Source organism: Bos grunniens, chromosome 11, assembly GCF_055505025.1.
Source record: "Bos grunniens cultivar Pamir isolate PY7600 chromosome 11, Bosgru_T2T1.0, whole genome shotgun sequence".
NCBI lineage: Eukaryota > Metazoa > Chordata > Mammalia > Artiodactyla > Bovidae > Bos > Bos grunniens.
In genome coordinates, this window is record NC_141175.1 from 14,589,359 (window position 1) to 14,607,630 (window position 18,272).

General features: G+C 47.6%; 1 protein-coding gene across 4 annotated transcripts in view; it reads right to left on the minus strand.

Moving 5' to 3' along the window:
- Positions 1–963: 963 nt before the first annotated feature.
- Positions 964–18,272, minus strand: part of PTGS1 (prostaglandin-endoperoxide synthase 1) — a 36,642-nt gene continuing 19,333 nt past the window's right edge. For all 4 annotated transcript variants that reach the window (XM_086325393.1, XM_086325392.1, XM_086325390.1 and 1 more), the window contains 6 exons: positions 16,391–16,572; positions 16,196–16,279; positions 14,036–14,282; positions 11,403–11,689; positions 3,692–3,839; positions 964–2,092 (listed from right to left, as the gene is read on the minus strand). In XM_086325393.1, coding sequence (XP_086181519.1) covers positions 1,737–2,092; positions 3,692–3,839; positions 11,403–11,689; positions 14,036–14,282; positions 16,196–16,279; positions 16,391–16,572 — 1,304 coding nt within the window. In that variant the 3' untranslated portion in view covers positions 964–1,736. The remainder of the gene's footprint in view (positions 2,093–3,691; positions 3,840–11,402; positions 11,690–14,035; positions 14,283–16,195; positions 16,280–16,390; positions 16,573–18,272) is intronic.

Consider the following 18,272-nt stretch of genomic DNA (forward strand, 5'->3'; position numbering starts at 1 on the left):
TAGATTCAACCAGATCTGGGTCCCAGTCTGGCTCTGACGTGTTGAGGGCATGTCACTTAACCACCCTAAGTCTCCATCTCCTTGTTTTTTGTTTTTTGCTTTTTTAAATGTTTTTGTTTTGTTTTTTGGCCATGTGACATGTGAGATCTTAATTCTCCAACCAGGAATGGAACTCACACCCCTAGCATTGAAGTGCAGAGTCTCAACCACTGGGTCCTCAGGGAAGTCCCAGTTTCCTTGGTCTGGAAACAGGGATCATACCACCAACTTCACACTGTTGGGTTGAAAATAACCAAGAAATGAAATATGTGAAACTGGCACAGAGTAAATGCTCTCCTCCCCAAATGCCTTTCAGCTCTGGTGCATGCTCAGTAAGAGAGGAAGTTGCTCTAATCAGATTGTGGGAGCTGAATGCCACATTTCCTGGGGCTGGGAAGTTGTGTATTTTAGGAGAGAAGCCTGGAAAAGGCAATGCCTAACCCATGTCTGGAGAAGGCAATGGCAACCCATTTCAGTACTCTTGCCTGGAAAATCCCATGGATGGAGGAGCCTGGTAGGCTGCAGTCCATGTGTTGCTAAGAGTCAGGCACGACTGAGCAACTTCACTTTGACTTTTCACTTTCATGCATTGGAGAAGGAAATGGCAACCCACTCCAGTATTCTTGCATGGAGAATCCCAGGGACACAGGAGCCTAGTGTCTATGGGGTCGCACAGAGTCAGACACGACTGAAGCGACTTAGAAACAGCAGCAGCAGCAACCCATGTCAGGAGAGTAGGGGTGGGAGGGGCAGGATGAAACGTCAGTGATGAAAGATCTGGACAGTGACAGGCCCCGGGGATCCCAGAAGATAATCTCCTCCTGCAAACCTCCAGCACATGTAGCCTGTGGTCAGGAGAAAGGTTTCTTCCGTATTATCCCTGCTTCTGGGGATGGGATCAAAAGAGACACAGATAGCAGGCAATTTGGAAAAAGCATTTTATTAACTTCATGAAAAACAGCTGCCGTGAGTTGAGACCTGGATGAGGACAGAGCTCTGGTGGCTTCCAACCAATGGCCTGGAGAAAGCCACCTGTTCTCTCCATATCCAGGGTCTCATTTGGGGTCCCACTGAGAAGACGAACACCCCACTTCCTTGCCCCCTCCATGCAGGCACAGATCCAATGCGTTCTTGTAGGACATGAGATCCTCCTGCTCCGTGGCTGTTTCACTGAACAGGAAAACGAATTCTCAACACTCTAGACATTCGGAACAGGACTGATCTAGAATGCCAGCCACTGTTCTGGATCAGCAACTAGGAGCACAACATTCTGGATAACCAGTCAGAATAACCAGTCAACATTCTGGAGGGCCACCCAGAATTCTAGAATGCAAAATAAGAACCCCTTCACTTTCCAGAAGATTCCATCAGGAGTCCCATATTTCAGAATGCCTAAATTCCAGATCAACTAGAAATCTGGCCTCCTAGGTGGTCACCCAGGAACCCAGTGTTCTGGCATGCTGAAGGGATAACCACTCCTCACATTCTCAATGGTTCACCAGGAATTCAGCATTCTAGAACAACAAACAAGAACCACAGTATTCCAGACCATGGGTAAGAGACCTAGATTTCTAAATGTCCACACTGATACTGTCGACGCCAAATCAGAAACCCAACATCAAAGACAATCCACCCCTCGGCATTCTGGAACAGCAAGCAGGAAGCTCTACCATCCAGAATGCTGCTGCCTGGCCCCTTCAGAGCTCTGTGGGTGGCCGCTCCACCCCAGGCCTGTCCTCCCGATGGGGGTCTGGCACATGGAAGGAGACGTAGGGACAAGTCTTGGTGTTGAGGCAAACCAGCTTCTTCAGCGTGGCCGTCTTGACAAGGTTGAAGCCCACGTCACCACCAAATGTGCTTGCCTTCCAGTACTCTGGAGAACAGATGGGGTTCCCTAAGAGGCCCTTAAGGGAAAAAGGAGCCCCCATTTCTATCATACTCTCCCCAAAGATGGAGTTCGGATGGCACTTCTCAAGAAGTAGCCCCAGATAGAATTCCAAAGCATTGATGTCTCCATACAGCTCCTCCAACTCAGCTGCCATCTCCTTCTCCCCTGCAAAAGGGGGGAAGCCAGAGTCAGAATTATGATGCCATCCATTAAGGTTCAGGAGGGAACATTCTAGGTCCACCCTATTCCAGGGAGAAGAAGGGACTTCAGAAGATCAACTTGAGCAAATGAGCAGGTGACCTAAAATCCGGCCTGGCTGACTGACCCTGCTCCAGGGCTGCCTGGAGAGAAGAAATTTGCTACTGCAGATGGAGTCAAGGGCCTGGATCTGCAACCAGACAGTGTGCACCTTGAAACAACTCACTCCATACCTCTGTGCCCTGATTACCTGATCCTTACAACAGAGAGAAGCTCCCCATCTTGTTTCCTTCATGGGCAGGTTTCAAGGCCTTATCCTGGCCCAAGACCCTGCATGCCACTGGAGCTTCAAGTTCACACTTGTCCAAATTCACATAAAGATTTAGCGACAGTGTTCTGTCTGTCTCTCTGGACTGTCATGGGAAACAGACGTGGAGCATCACTACCCGTTTCCTCAAGTCCACCCTCCATGGGGCAGCAGTACACGTCAGGGGTCAGGTCACACCCTGGTCATAGCCTTTCAGTGGCCCCTCATCATCTGTGACAAGAGTTTCTGAACTTGGCTTCCCAACAACTGGGTATTTTGAGCAACAACAAATATTTATATATATATAAAATATAATACATATGTTATATATGTAAGTGTTATATACATATTTGTGTCTTATATATACACACATATGTATACATGTATACAATCTATGGTGTCTATATACATATCTATATATACACACACACACATATACTCTTGGGCACGACCTGTGTGCTAAGTCTAGGCCTACTGAATCAGAATCTCTAGAAGTGAAATCTCAGATTTGGTATTTTTAATTAGTTTTCTAAGTGAGTTTTAGGAAGCTGATCCATAAATGGGATTTAGGAACCACTAGACGGAGTCCCTGGTGGCTCAGAGGTTAAAGCGTCTGCCTGGAATGTGGGAGGCCCAGGTTCAATCCCTGGGTCGGGAAGATCCCCTGGAGAAGGAAAATGGCAACCCACTCCAGTACTCTTGCCTAGAGAATCCCATGGAGGGAGGAGCCTGGTAAGCTACAGTCCATAGGGTCGCAAAGAGTCGGACACAACTGAGTAACTTCACTTCACTTCAGACAAAATAAAACTCAAAATCTTAGCATAGAATCCAAAATTCCACACAGTATGAGCCAGCCTCCTAGCACCAACTCTACCCTCTGCCCTCACAAGCCTCTTGCTCCAGCCACACCTAGGACTATTTTCCTGAATAGGCCAGGATATTTTCAAGGCTCATTCTTTTTAACCCCTGTGTTTTTGTACTTTCTGTTCCTCCACGTAGAAAGCTCTTCCCTCTGTTCTTCACTGGAAAACCCCTTTTTATCCTTCAAACCCAGGTGAGAACCCACCTTCTCTCCCCAGGCTGAGTCATCTGCAACACTCGCCACCCCTGGCACCATGCTCCCACACCCCTCAAATCCCACGGTCACAGGGCTGGCCACATGTGACCATGGATCGCCCCATTCTGTTTCCTTGAGGTCTTCTTCACTTCAGCATGAGCCCCTGGAGGGCAGGAATCGTGGTCAGGAAGCAGCTGCTCACCTGTGAGCTCCTGGAAAGAGGTGTAGGGCTTCATGCCAAACCTCTTGCGGTACTCATTGAAAGGCTGCAGCCTCAGCTCCCGAGATTCCTTGATGACATCCACGGCCACGTGCAGGATGTGGTGGTCTATGTTCCTACCCCCACCGATCTGCCAAGAGATAAATACAGTGGTGGTCTGAGAGCCAAGACATGTTGTCCTGGAGAAGAACTTCAGGTCAGGAATCCTTCCTGAGTAGAAAGTATGGCTCACTCTAGCAAGCACCAAGCTATGAACCCTACCTAGGTCTGCAGGGCCATGCTTCTCAGCTTCCTCATCTTATTTAGTTATTTATATTTGTATTTTTGGCCACATGGAGTGGCAAGCAGGACGTTAATTCCCTGATTAGGGATGGAACCCATGCACCCCTGCACTGGGAGCTTAGAGTCTTAACCACTGGACCGCCAGGGAAGTCCCAGCAGCTTCCTCATCTTTAGACTGTAGAGTGGTCCAGGAGGACTTCTCTAGTCACTCACTGGACACATGGTTCCCCAGCCCTTTGAATTTAGGTGAGGACCTCCAACATCCTGTTAAGGAAGGTTCTGGAGGTATTAGATACAACAACTAGGACTCTGCAGAGGAGATGGCCAACATGGCCACAGTCAAGAGCTCAAACAGAGGGGACTGGCATTTCAGATCTGGAAATAAAGGCAGAAAGGTTTCTGAGCTTTTAAGTGATGGAAACTGATGGATGGACAAACACTAGTTTGAGGGGCCAAAACTGTATGACTTTCCTGGGATATTTTTTAAACTCTACCTGGCAGAACTGACGTGTCTGTCATCCCCCAAATCAGTTCTTATCACAGAACAAAGATATTTAGTCTTTTAATGGATTTTGCTGAGGAATCCGGGGCTTCCCAGATGGTGCCAGTGGTAGAGAATCTGCCTGCCAATGCAGGAGACATAAGAGATGCGGTTCAATCCCTGGGTCAGGAAGATCTCCTGAAGGAGGCCATGGCAACCCACTCTGGTACTCTTGCCTGGAGAATTCCATGGACTGAGGGGGCTGGTGGGCTATAGTCCATAGTGTCCAGCAGAGTCGGACACAACTGAAGCAACTCAGCAGGAACACATACTGAAGAACCTATTTCTATTGTTTTTCACTCTCTGTAGCACAGAATTGAGATTATACAAAATTTACTGAGTGTCTAGTATTAAAAAGTGAACCCCTAATAACCTGCTGCCACTAGAAAAGAGAAACTGAGCTAGGAGGCAGGAACACAGAGCATCAAGTCACTTCATCCAGACCAGAAAAAGTTGCACACAGGAATGCAGGTGACCCCACCTGCTTCTCCTTCTTTTTGCCAAGCCTCCTGGGAGAGGAATTGTTGTTTGCCAAGCCTCCTGGGAGAGGAATTGTTGTAAGTTAGCAGGGATGGAGCTAAAATCTCGCCATGAAAGGTGTAATATATAAGCACATTTAGTTTAAGTAAACAGAGCTTTACTCCAAGACCAAGGGGCAATCTCCTGTGAAGGGATGGAAATGGGGTTCAAAGCCCAGGTAATCTGATGCGATAAAGAAGGTGCATCAAAGGGAATTCCCGATGGTCCAGTGGTTAGCACTTTCACTTCCCAGGGTCCAGCTTCCATCCCTGGTCAAGGAACTAAGATTCCACAGCCATGCATGCATACAAGTCACTTCAGTCCTGTCTCAATCTCTGGGACCCCTTGGACTGTACCCCGCCAGGCTCTTCTGCCCATGGGAGTCTCCAGGCAAGAATACTGGTGTGAGTTGCCATGCCCTCCTCCACAAGATCTTCCTGATCCAGGGATCAAACCCACAGCTCCAGCTGTGGCAGGCAGATTCTTTACCACTAGTACTACCTGGGAAGCCAAGCAACACAGCCCAAAAGAAAAAGAAAAAAAAAGGACTCCAGAAAAATCTGATTCATAACTGAGTCAAGGCTATGGTTTTTCCAGTGGTCATGTATGGATGTGAGAGTTGGACTATGAAGAAAGCTGAGCACCTAAGAATTGATGCTTTTGAACTGTGGTGTTGGAGAAGACTCTTGAGAGTCCCTTGGACTGCAAGGAGATCCAACCAGTCCATTCTGAAGGAGATCAGCCCTGGGATTTCTTTGGAGGGAATGATGCTGAAGCTGAAACTCCAGTACTTTGGCCACCTCATGAGAAGAGTTGACTCACTGGAAAAGACTCTGATGCTGGGACGGACTAGGGGCAGGAGGAGAAGGGGACTACAGAGGATGAGATGGCTAGATGGCATCACTGACTTGATGGACGTGAGTCTGAGTGATCTCCGGGAGTTGGTGATGGACAGGGAGGCCTGGCGTGCTGCAATTCATGGGGTCACAAAGAGTCGGTCACGACTGAGCGACTGAACTGAACTGAACGGAACTGAAGGAGAACATAGGCAAAACACTCTCCGACATATATCACAGCAGGATCCTCTATGACCTACCTCCCAGAATATTGGAAATAAAAGCAAAAATAAACAAATGGGGCCTAATTAAACTTAAAAGCTTCTGCACAACAAAGGAAACTATAAGCAAGGTGAAAAGACAGCCTTCAGAATGGGAGAAAATAATAGCAAATGAAGCAATTGACAAACAACTAATCTCAAAAATATACAAGCAACTCCTACAGCTCAATTCCAGACAAATAAATGACCCAATCAAAAAATGGGCCAAAGAACTAGACATTTCTCCAAAGAATACATACAGATGGCTAACAAATACATGAAAAGATGCTCAACATCACTCATTATCAGAGAAATGCAAATCAAAACCACGATGAGGTACCATTTCACGCCAGTCAGAATGGCTATGATCCAAAAGTCTATAAGCAATAAATGCTGGAGAGGGTGTGGAGAAAAGGGAACCCTCTTACACTGTTGGTGGGGATGCAAACTAGTACAGCCACTATGGAGAACAGTGTGGAGATTCCTTAAAAAACTGGAAATAGAACTGCCTTATGATCCAGCAATCCCACTGCTGGGCATACACACTGAAGAAACCAGAATTGAAAGAGACACGTGTACCCCAATGTTCATCGCAGCACTGTTTATAACAGCTGGGACATGGAAGCAACGTAGATGTCCATCAGCAGATGAATGGATAAGAAAACTGTGGTACATATACACAATGGAGTATTACTCAGCCATTAAAAAGAATACATTTGAATCAGTTCTAATGAGGTGGATGAAACTGGAGCCTATTATACAGAGTGAAGTAAGCCAGAAAGAAAAACACCAATACAGTATACTAACGCATATATATGGAATTTAGAAAGATGGTAACGATAACCCTGTGTACGAGACAGCAAAAGAGACACTGATGTATAGAACAGTCTTTTGGACTCTGTGGGAGAGGGAGAGGGTGGGATGATTTGGGAGAATGGCATTGAAATACATATAATATCATATGTGGAATGAGTTGCCAGTCCAGGTTCGATACACAATACTGGATGCTTGGGGCTGGTGCACTGGGACGACCCAGAGGGATGGTATGGGGAGGGAGGAGCGAGGAGGGTTCAGGATGGGGAACATGTGTATACCTGTGGCGGATTCATTTTCATGTTTGGCAAAACCAATACAATTATGTAAAGTTTAAAAATAAAATAAAATTTAAAAAAAAGAAAGTTCTATTGCTGTGGATGATTTGACAATAATGCTCAAGAATGTGTTCAGTTTGGATAAAACAAGGACAACTGGGTAAGAGGAAAAGCATACTTGGCTAAAAGTATACACCCTGAGGTAAAGCCAACAGAAGCTGGTGCCAGTCTCAGCTGAACTGGGAGGCTATTGTGTGTTGACTTAGGTGTGTCCCCAAAAGACATATTGAAGTCCCAACCCCTCTGCACTTGTGAATGTGACCTTATATGGACATAGATGGGATCAAGGGCATACTCCATTAGGGTGGGCCCTAATTCAACAACTGGTGTCCTGATAAAAAGAGGAAACAGAGACACAAGGAGGACTCCACGTTGTAGTGATGCTTCTACGTGCCAAGGAACCCCAAGCATGGTCCATCACCACCAGAAGCCGAGAGAAAGGCAAGGACCAATTCTACCCTGGAGACTTCAGCAAGAGTATGACCCTGTCCATACCCTGATGCTGGATTTCTAGCCTCCATAACTAGAAAGAAAAAAATCTATGATTACCATTTGTGGGAGTTAACTCTAAGGGCTTTCTAGAGAAATGTTTAAAGATGGATCTCTTTTAATGGCCTAGATATTAGTAATGTGTAATAAATATTTAATGGAGGTTTGGGTGGATCAATGAATAAAAGTTATTAATTCTCAGGTGTCAGCTGGGAATATTTCTTTCATTTTCTGGATGTTTCTGGCTCAGATGGTAAAGAATCTGCTTGCAATGTAGGAGAGCCATGTTCAATCCCTGGGTCAAGAAGATCCCCTAGAAAAGGGAATGGCTACCCACTCCAGTATTCTTGCCTGGAGAATTCCATGGACAGAGGATCGTGGCGGGCTACAGTCCATGCGTGCATGCATGCATGCTCAGTCATGTCAGACTCTTTGCGACCCCATGGATTATAGCCTGCCAGGCACTTCTGTCCAAAGGATTCTCCAGGCAAGAATACCAGAGTGGATTGCCATGCCCTCCTCCCAGGGATCTTCCTGACCCAGGGATCGAACCGGGTCTCCTGCATTACAGGTGGATTCTTTACCGCTAAGCCACCAGGGAAACCCAGTCCCTAGGATCACAAAGGGTCAGACACGATTGAGCAACTAAGTGATTTCACTTCCTTACTTTGTTTATGGAGGAAACTCCAGTAACCTAACAGTCTGAGCATCTTTTTCCAACCTCTCCCACTTACTGCTTATCAGAAGAGGAGGAGTGACATAGTATCACGGGTGAATTTTAGAGCAGTACCTAAGCGTGCATTGTACAAGCAATCCTCGCTGCTGCTCTTGCACTCAGTTGATACCAGGGAGTATGCCTCCTCTCATATTCCTTATTCTGGGGGACGAGGAGGAGGTTGGGAGATATTTTCCTTGTTTCGATGCCTCCATGTCGTGGTAGCCAAATTTGTCTAATTTGAGGGTTTAGTATTTAAAAGCCTGCTTGTCAGCATAGGTTATTTAAGTTTTCTAGAATCAGCTTTATCAGTAATAAAGGTGATATTTTAAACCTCCAAAAAAGGAAAAGAATAAATGTCTGCAGCTTAAAGCCCCTTGGTTTGTGGTCCTTTTGTAGCCCTGGGCAACAAAAACCGGGACCATAGGCAAATTACTTATGCTATGCAAAAATGAGGACAATGGAAGCATCTATCTGATATAGCTGTGGTGGAATCGAGATAAAGAATGCAAAGCAGCTATCACAGTGTTGGTCACAGTAATCCCGTAGTGTGACCATGTGTGGGAATTCTCGGGGGAAGCCCCGTTTTATCACTTCTCACACTCTCTTTGATATCCTGAGATATCCTGAGAACCTTTGATATGCTGGTCCTTCTGCTGGTGTCAGGAAACAGCAGGGCTCTTTACACACATCACCAGAGTCACCATACAGCCCCCCACACAAGTGACTGTCTCTGCTCCTTTCTGTGCCCCCACAAAGAACAGAGACCTGAACCCCATTGGTGGCAGCCTATGCTAATTTCAGTCAAATTACCAGGAGGAAGCCCAAACCCACGTGGTGCCACACCTTCATGGTAGGGCTTAGATAAAGAAGAGAGTGGCAGGATAGGAAGGAAGCTAGGATGGAGGAGATGGGAGCTCCCAAACAAGGGGAAGGGGAGATTGAGGAGGGAGCTGGTTAAACATCCCAGGGGTAGGACTAATAGCTTGCTCGGGCTGCCATAACAAAGCGCCACAGACTGGATGGCTTAAACAAATAGAAACAGAGACTTGCCTAGTGGTCCAGTGGTTGGGACTCCATGCTTCCACTGTGCGGGACATGAGTTCTATCCCTGGTCAGGGAACTAGGATCCCACACGCCAGGCAGCACAGCCAAAAAACAGACAATAAATGAACAAAAACTTAAAAACAAATAGGACTTTTCTGGTGGCGGAGGTGGGGTCAATGCTGGGAACACAGGTTCAATCCCTGGTCTGGGAAGATCTCACATGCCTTAGAGCAAATAAGCCCGTGTGCTACAACTACTTAGCCTGTTCCCTAGAGACCACAAGCTAAAACTACTGAGCCCTCAAGCTTCAACTACTGAAGCCCATGCACCAAGAGTCTGTGCTCCCCAGCAAGAGAAGCCACCGCAATGAGAAGCCTGCACACCTCAACTAGAGTAAGCCCACATGCCAGCGAAAACCCAGCGCAGCCAAGAATAAATAAATAAATTACTTAAAAGACAAACAAACAAAAAACTAGAAATATGTGTCCTCACAGTTCTGGAGGCTAGAAGTCCAAGACCAAGGTGTCAGCAGGGTTGGTTTCATTCTCAGGCCTCTCTGTGGCTTAGAGATGGCCATCTTCTCCCTTTGCTTTCCCTCTGTGCACACCTATATCCTAATCTCCTCTGCTTATAAGGACACCAGTCATAGCTGGACCCCCTCAATGACCCCATTTACCTTAATCAGCTCTTTAAAGACCCTGCCTCTGGACACAGTCACATGCTGAGGTCTTGGAAGTAAAGACTTCAACATGTGAATTTGGGGCAAGGGGGACTTCAGCCCAAAACAGAGGCCTACAAGTCAATAAAGCCCTCCTCTGTGTAGGCACTTTTGCATACATCACCATACCCTGAATGTCCTCTTGGTCCTCAAACTGCCATGCCCTCTGACTCCTGGGCCTTTGCTATGCCACCCGCTCCATCCTAACACAATGACCCCAGGTCACAAATGTTACTTCTTGCCCTGGGAGATCCCTACCCATCCTTTGGGTCCCTGCTCAACTATCACTTCCTTATCTACAACCCCCAACTCTGGGCCTGAAGTCTGTCTCCAAGTTCCCAGAGCACTGTGGGCTTCTATAATGTGATTCTTAACCTGCTCTTAGAATTCTGAGAACATCGGGAAAGACCTTGGCACAGCACCTAACCTATAGTAAGGGCTCTAACGATGCTAGTCATCACACGACTGCTGTTCCTTTCTAGGGTATCCTGTTATTTACACGCTAACACTCTGCTGCGACTCCAGGGACTGTAGCCCATCAGGCTCCTCTGTCCATGGGATTTCCCAGGCAAGAATACTAGAATGGGTTGCCATTTTCTTCTCCAGGGGATATTCCTGACCTGGGGATCAAACCCAAGTCTCCTGCTTAGGCAGGTGGATTCTTTACCACTGAGCCACCGGAGAAGCCCTTTCCAGGGTAAGTGAGTGTGAGTGTTAGTCACTCCATTGTGATTCCATGAACTACAGCCTGACAGGCTCTTCTGTCCATGGGATTCTCCAGGCAAGGATACTGGAGTAGGTGGCCATTCCCTTCGCCAGAAGATCTTCCCAACCCAGGGATCGAACTCAGAGCTTCTGCATTGCAGGCAGATTTTTTTTACTGTTTGAGCCACTAGGGGTGGCAAGTGCCAAAAAAACACAAGGACCCAAGAACCACATTGACCTTGGTCACCACTGTGTCTCCAGCGCCTGGAGCAATGCCTGGTGTCATTGAATGAATGAAAGAAGAAGAGAATGAATGAAGGAATGATCCCCACCACCACCCTGGAGGGGTGACACTCTCTCCCTTTTACAGAAAACTGGTGTTGGGATCCCAGAGCCCGGCTGCCCTCCCCAGTGCTCCCCTGAGGCTCACCCGGCCTGCAGGCTGGCGAGAAAAGGCGTCCACCAGGGCCTCGACCCCGTAGTCCACCAGCATGGAGGTGTTGAACAGAAACTGCTCGTAGCTGTAGTCCTGGGGGCCCACCCGGAAGGAGTCGGGCATGAGCGGGTGCCAGTGGTAGAGCTGGTTGAACTCCATGGCGATGCGGTTGCGGTACTGGAATTGGGCCCCAAACAGCAGCTCTGGGTCGAACTTGAGCTGCAGGAAGTAGCCGCTCAGCTGCTGCACATACTCCTCTATCACAATCTTGATGGTCTCCCCTGGGGTGAAGGATGGGGCACGGGGTCAGCAGAGCGCAGGGAGTTAGCTATCGGGCTTGGGGAGCGGGCTGGTTCATGCCAAGGGCTTGGTTTGACTTCTTTCTCGTTGTTAAGGTTATTTGACTTTGTTGGGCCACTTTCACTTTGTCTTTTTGTCACTGGTTGTGAAAATGGAACCTTCCCTCTCAGGCTGGATAAGACAGGAGCCTGTCCCAAGACAGGAGCCACCTGCTAGTCCCATGTTCCATGGGCAGGTCACAGCCTGGCTGAGCATGACATGGAGAGGAAGTATCTGAGAATGGGTTTTGTGGCCCGTGGTGGCCACCATCCCATTAAAAGAGGCTTAGTGAGGCCACAAAAGATAGGTGGGTGGAGATTAACTTAGTGAGGGAATCTCAGCGGGCCTGAGCGGCGGAGGGTGATGGGAGCTCCCAAGAGACCATTCTAAGAGCTACAGCAACAAACAAGGGACACAACAGACCTAAGTGAATCTCATCCCGAATATAACCCCCATATCTGCTTATGTATCGAATTCTTACAAGTAATTTTCCTCTGCCCTCTCAGGAACCAGCTCAGAGCAAAGAGCCAGGGAAGACACAAAACAAATCTTCCATAGCAAAATGAAAACTGGTGAACTAGCTATTAAAAGAAACACATTTTGGCCAATGAGCCACTAGAGAAATTGACTTTTAGCAAACTGAGCTGGAGCCATTGGAATTGCAAGCAGCAGACTCGGGTCTAAATCTTGACATCACCACTTCCAGCCACCTGGGCTGGAGCTGCGTGACTTACTCTAAATTCCTTATCTGTAAAATGAGTATTATAATTACATCAGTATAGGGACTTCCTTGGCAGGCCAGTGGGTTAAGACTCCATGCTTCCCCTGCAGGGGGAGCAAGTTTGATTGCTGGTGGGGTGGTGGGGCACCGGGGGTAGAACTAAGATTCCCACATGCTGCATGATGCAGCCAAAAAATAAATAAATAAGAAAATAAGTAAAACATGTTCACAAAGGAAATTAAAAAAAATTATGACATCAGTATAATAATATTCACAGGGTCACTAGGAGGAGTAGACAATGAGCACATCTGTACTGCTTGGCACAGAGCCTGGCATAATAGGGAGGGTCCACACATGTAGAAGTAGGAATCCCCTCCCCAAACTCACATGTCACAAAAGATCAGACTAAGGCTCGCACCCCCTCCCCACACAGGAAAGTACTCCCTGCATGACATGGTAGAAACTGCATGAAGTCTGGTGGCAACCAGATCTGGTTCAAGTCTCTTTCCGCTGAAAGGCCTTGGAGAATTCACCTACCCTCTCTGCATCCTAACTTTCATAACAAGGATAATCACAGCCGAGTCATAAGGCTGTTGGGGAGGGTTGAATGAAGCACTAGAGGTGCCCTACCTTCGGTGTCCTGCCTTTGGCCACAGCTTCATCACCAGTTGGTGTGCTGGGCAGCCTGCAGACACAGACTTGCCCTCTCTGGTCAAAGTCTCTGCAATCCTGGGACTTCTGAGCCAGCCCCTTCTCGTTCTTTAGGTCATTCCTATGCCTGATGCGTGGCTCTTCCAGGCTCCATTGACTCGGGTACTAAAATTGGGAACAGCCATGCCCAGAGATGCCCAGAGGCAGAGGCAAGGGCTCACTGGTGACTCAGAGTGAATATGGTCTGGACAGGAGTGTTGGGGGCCAAGTTCCCAGGCAGGAAACCATCTGACATTTTAGGCTACAGACTCGCCCCCGTAGGGGACACAAAAATATCTTGTCCCTGAGTCACCAAGAAGCTGCCAACCTTCAGGAAGGCAGATGCGTGCAGGGCAGGAAACCCAAGGATTCTGAAGCCTAGGCAAGCTGGGGTTTGACCTGTGCTTGCTGAGGATGCCCTCTAGTGCTCCTGGACACAGTACAATGGGGAAACTGAGACTTAGGGTGGCTGATCAGATTTGTTGCCAGCCACCCACTGAATAATCAGCTATCACAGCACCCCATTTTCTGAAGGCCTGTTATGTGCCTAGTACTTTCCCATTCATCATATCAACTAATCCTTAAAATCATTATAATTCCCAGGACCCCCAGCAGCTCAGTGGTTAAGATTCTGCCTTCCAATGCAGGGGATGTGGGTTCAATCCCTGGTCTGGAAACTAAGATCCCACGTGCCACACCCTGTGGCCAAAAAAAAAAAAAGCATCATTATTCCCATTGTACAGATTTGGAAAGTGAGGCTCACCTAGGGGAAGGGTCCTGCTCAGGATTCTAATCTCACTGTGCCCAAAACCTCCACTTCCCACTTCTCAGGACAGAGGGGGTGACTTTCCAGGGCAGGGCTGGTGGGAGGCCTCACCGATGAGGATGAGGCGGGCCGTCTGGAAGAGCTGCTCGTCACCCCAGGTCGGGTGCTCAGCCTTCAGCAGGTCACACACGCGGTTGTGCTCACGCAGCCATATCGTGGCGTAGAGCATGAGCCCAGGAAGCAGCCCAAACACCTCCTGGCCCACGGCCATCTGGCTCTGGGGCGGGATGCCCCGGGGGTAGTGCATCAGCACGGGAGCCTCTTCCACCGATGGCGGGTACACCTCTCCATTGAGCATCTGCGGGATGGAGTCACCTGGTAACCTGGGGAGGGGGCGGGGCACCAGCACCTGCACCGCTGACATCCGCCCACTCCTACTGACAGCTGCCCGTAACACGCAGGGCAGCTGTCCGGCCTTCCTAACCAAGGCTTGTGGATTCTATCTCCTAAAGCTCTCCTAACATGAGTCCCTTTCTCTCTCCCCATGGCCACCACACTCTTCCAAGCCACCCTCATCTTCCACCCTGACTCCCCTTGTAAGTGACTCTATCCTCTAGACGTTCTCAGCTCTGCAGCCAGAGCAGTGCTTTAAAAGAGGGGTCCCCAACCTCCACGATCTAATGCCTGATGAGCTGAGGTGGAGCTGATGTAATAATAATAGAAATAAAATGTAGAGCAAATATAAGGTGCTCAAATCATCCTGAAACCATCCCTTCTCCCACCGGTCCATGGGAAAATAGTCTTCCCTGAAACTGGCCCCTGGTACCAAAAAGATAGGGGACCCTTGCTTTAAAACATCCAAATCTAGAATCACATCCTGGCTTAAAGAACCTTCCAAGTCTTCTCTCTGCTCTTGGCAGAAATCAGAAATCCTTAATACGACCCACGCTCATTAGATGTCCAACAGCATATCCCTTGTTTCACTGCCTCAAAGTCACTCAAGCGACTGCCCCTCTCCAGCCTTGAAACCTGAGACTCTGGACAGCCCTGGGCCCTTCTTGGCCTCCTTGATTCCTCCTTATCCTTCATGCAACTCTTGGTTTATTCATAATTCCTAAGGAAGCCTTCCCCAGCCTCTGCACACTCTCCTGGCTTCTCCCTGTGGCAGCTATCACAGGTGTAATTAATCATATGGCAGTTTCCTCATTCACTCAGTAAATAAACATAGAGGACCTCCTATATGCCAGATACTGTTCTTAGCTCGAAAGATTCAGCAGTGAACCTCCCGTCTCGGTTTTTGTTTCGATTTGCATGGTCCAGCACGGGAGCCACTAGCCACGTGCAGCTACTGAGGACTAGAAATGTGGCTGATGTGGATAAAGAGCTTGATTTTCAATTTCATTTACTTTAGATTTACGTTTTTAAATCAAGATCCCAGCTATCGGAAAGTCTTTATGCTTAGAACAACTTGAACATGTGAATCTACTTTCTCAACCGCAAAATTTTATGAAATCTAAATGCTGATCAGAATCACCAATGAAAACTTGGCACCCAAATTGAGATGTACTGTAAGATATGAGTCAGAATGTGAAGATTCAGCACAAAAAAATGAGATATTTTATTGACAATTTTTGTGTTGATTACATGTTGAAATGAGGATATCCTGGATATATTGGGTTAAATTCAAAAATATATTATTAAAATCAATATTGCTTGTTGCTTTTTACATTTTTTAATGTGACCACTAGAAAAATTTTAATAACTTGGATGTGACTCACGTCTATAAAAGAGGGCAAATGGTACCTAGTTTATGCAGTAGATCTGAGGAGCGCATGAGATAATCACCTATGTGGCCCTCACATTCCTGGACAGTGAGAGTTCCGACAAAAAATCCTCGTGGAACTAGCACCTTAGGGTTTGTGTCTGTGGGCTTGAGGGCAGGGCTTACAACTACCACGGCCACTGCTCACCTGCCCGGCACACCATAGTGCCCAATTAATATTGTGGAATGATTAAACGAATAAATGCAGACTGGAACTGTCCATTTTCCGTGGAGCCCCAAAATCCACCTCCCAAGAGAACACAAGAGCCCACGTCTGCTCCCTGTCTGCTTCTCTTGCCTGGCACCTGCTCCCAGGGTTTACTGTCGCTTCTCCTCCCATGCACCTACAGCTTCCGCCATAGAACACCACCAAGGCCCCCCACCAACACCCTCTGCCAGGGGAGACTGGAAGGCCCTTCCCAACGCCCCAGCCCCAGGCCCAGTGCTACCTGGTACTTGAGTTTCCCATCCTTAAAGAGCCGCAGCTGATACTGACGTTCCAGATTGTCTCCATAAATGTGGCCGAGGTCTACCTAAAGACAGAGACAGAGTCTATTCAGATCCCTGGGTTCTGCCCCACTAGCAGCAGCCTACCTGTGCCACATGTGGCCCAGAGAAGTCCAGAGCCCCTCCTAGGTACTCACCCCGTGGCCCAACGCCTTGGTGAAGCCAGGACCCATCTTGCCAGAAGTTTTGAAGAACTGATGGGTGAAGTGTTGGGCAAAGAAGGCAAACATGAGGTTGGTGCCTTGAGGGTCGGGGATGAACTTCCTCCTGAGCAGGAAGCGACGACTCAGAAACTCCGCATCTGGCAACTGCTTCTTCCCTGATTGGGGAGGTAAGAAAGAGCAGTAGCTGCTTCCTGTCTGGATCTTTGTGCCCCAGAGCTTTCTGGGCTTGCCAGACCAAACTGATTAACACAGGAATCCCAGAGTGGACCCCACAGGACCACCTCCTTCTCACCAGACCGCCCCTTGCACCTTCTCTACCAAAAGACTCTGGGAAATGGAAGGATGTTTGGAATATGCTTTTAAAACTAAAATATATACATTACCGTATGTAAAATAGATAGCTAATGGGAAGTTGCTATATAACACAGGGAGCTCAACCCGCTAGTCTGTGACATCCTAGAGGAGTGGGATGGGTGGGGGGTAGGGAGGTTCAAGAGGGAGGAGACATATGTATACTTATGGCTGATTTATCACACTGTATGGCAGAAACCAATGCAACATTGTAAAGAAACTATTCTCCAATTAAAAAGAAAATAGGTGAAGGGGATAGATGAAGTAACATTGGCAAATTGTGGACAAATCTTGAAATCTGGAGATGGATGCATAGGACTTCATTATCCTTTTCTCTCAACTTTCGTGTATGTTTGCTGCTCTGTACAAGCTAACCCTTCCCCACCTCCAAAAAGAAAAAGGGATAACAACAACAACAAAAACCTTGGACTCCCCAACCCTGGAATAAGGTTGCTGTGTTCGAAATGGGTTGTGCCGTTTATTAAGTGTGTGAAGAGGGAGAAGTCATTCCATCTTTCTGAGCCTCAATTTCTTCATCTATAAAATAGGGCAAATGCTATCTCTCTTATGCAGTGGATTTGAGGAGTGCCCGTGTAAGCATGACAGAAAACCAGTGAGATGAAATCTCTTAAATCAAAAGTCAGCAAACTTTTCCATACAAGTCCAGATAGTCAATATTTGAGGCTTTGTTGATGTATGGTCTCTGTTACATCTACTCAGGTTTGCTGGTGCTGCAGGAAGGCAGATAATACCTTAGGAACATGAATGTGTTTCAACAAGGCTTTATTTAAATTGAGGGTGGGGTGGATTTGGCCTTCGGGCTGGAGTTCGCCAATCTGTTTTAAAAGATGCCAGAACTTTCTATGTCTGGGGTAAAGACAAGTCACCTTGAAGCATGTGTCTGTCACCGTGAGGACAAGCTTTAAGAAGCCTTTCTTAAGTAAGTCAATGTCAGATGACTTGGTACCCAAGACTGCCTTGCAGAAAAGGCAATCTTTCAAAGACATCTATGAGGCCCAATGTCATTAGAATAACTCTTTAGATTGAAATGACTGACTGATTTCCTGTAGCAGGAAAAGTCATCAAGGACCTCAAAGGGAACTCACCCAAAGGGAAGTTACAGTCTGCACACTGTAACCTGGATCTATCACTCAGATTACCACTGAGCATCATCGACTCAATGGACATGAGTTTGAGCAAACTCTGGGAGATAGTGAAGAACAGGGAGGCCTGGCATGCTGCAGTCCATGAGGTCACAAAGAGTCAGGCATGACTGAGCAACTGAATAACAGCACAGGACTGGTGCCAGCGAAGTGTTGGCAGAGTCCAGAAGCTCTGAGAGACCCAGATTTCCTGCCAGAATGATCATGCTTTGGGAACAGTAGTACATGGATAGTAAAAACTATCAGAGTAGTGCCCTTGAGACCCAAATAAGGACACTGATACATGTGCAAGGTTCTGAACCTGCAAAAGCACACAGCATACGGGGCTGCACGGGACCAGT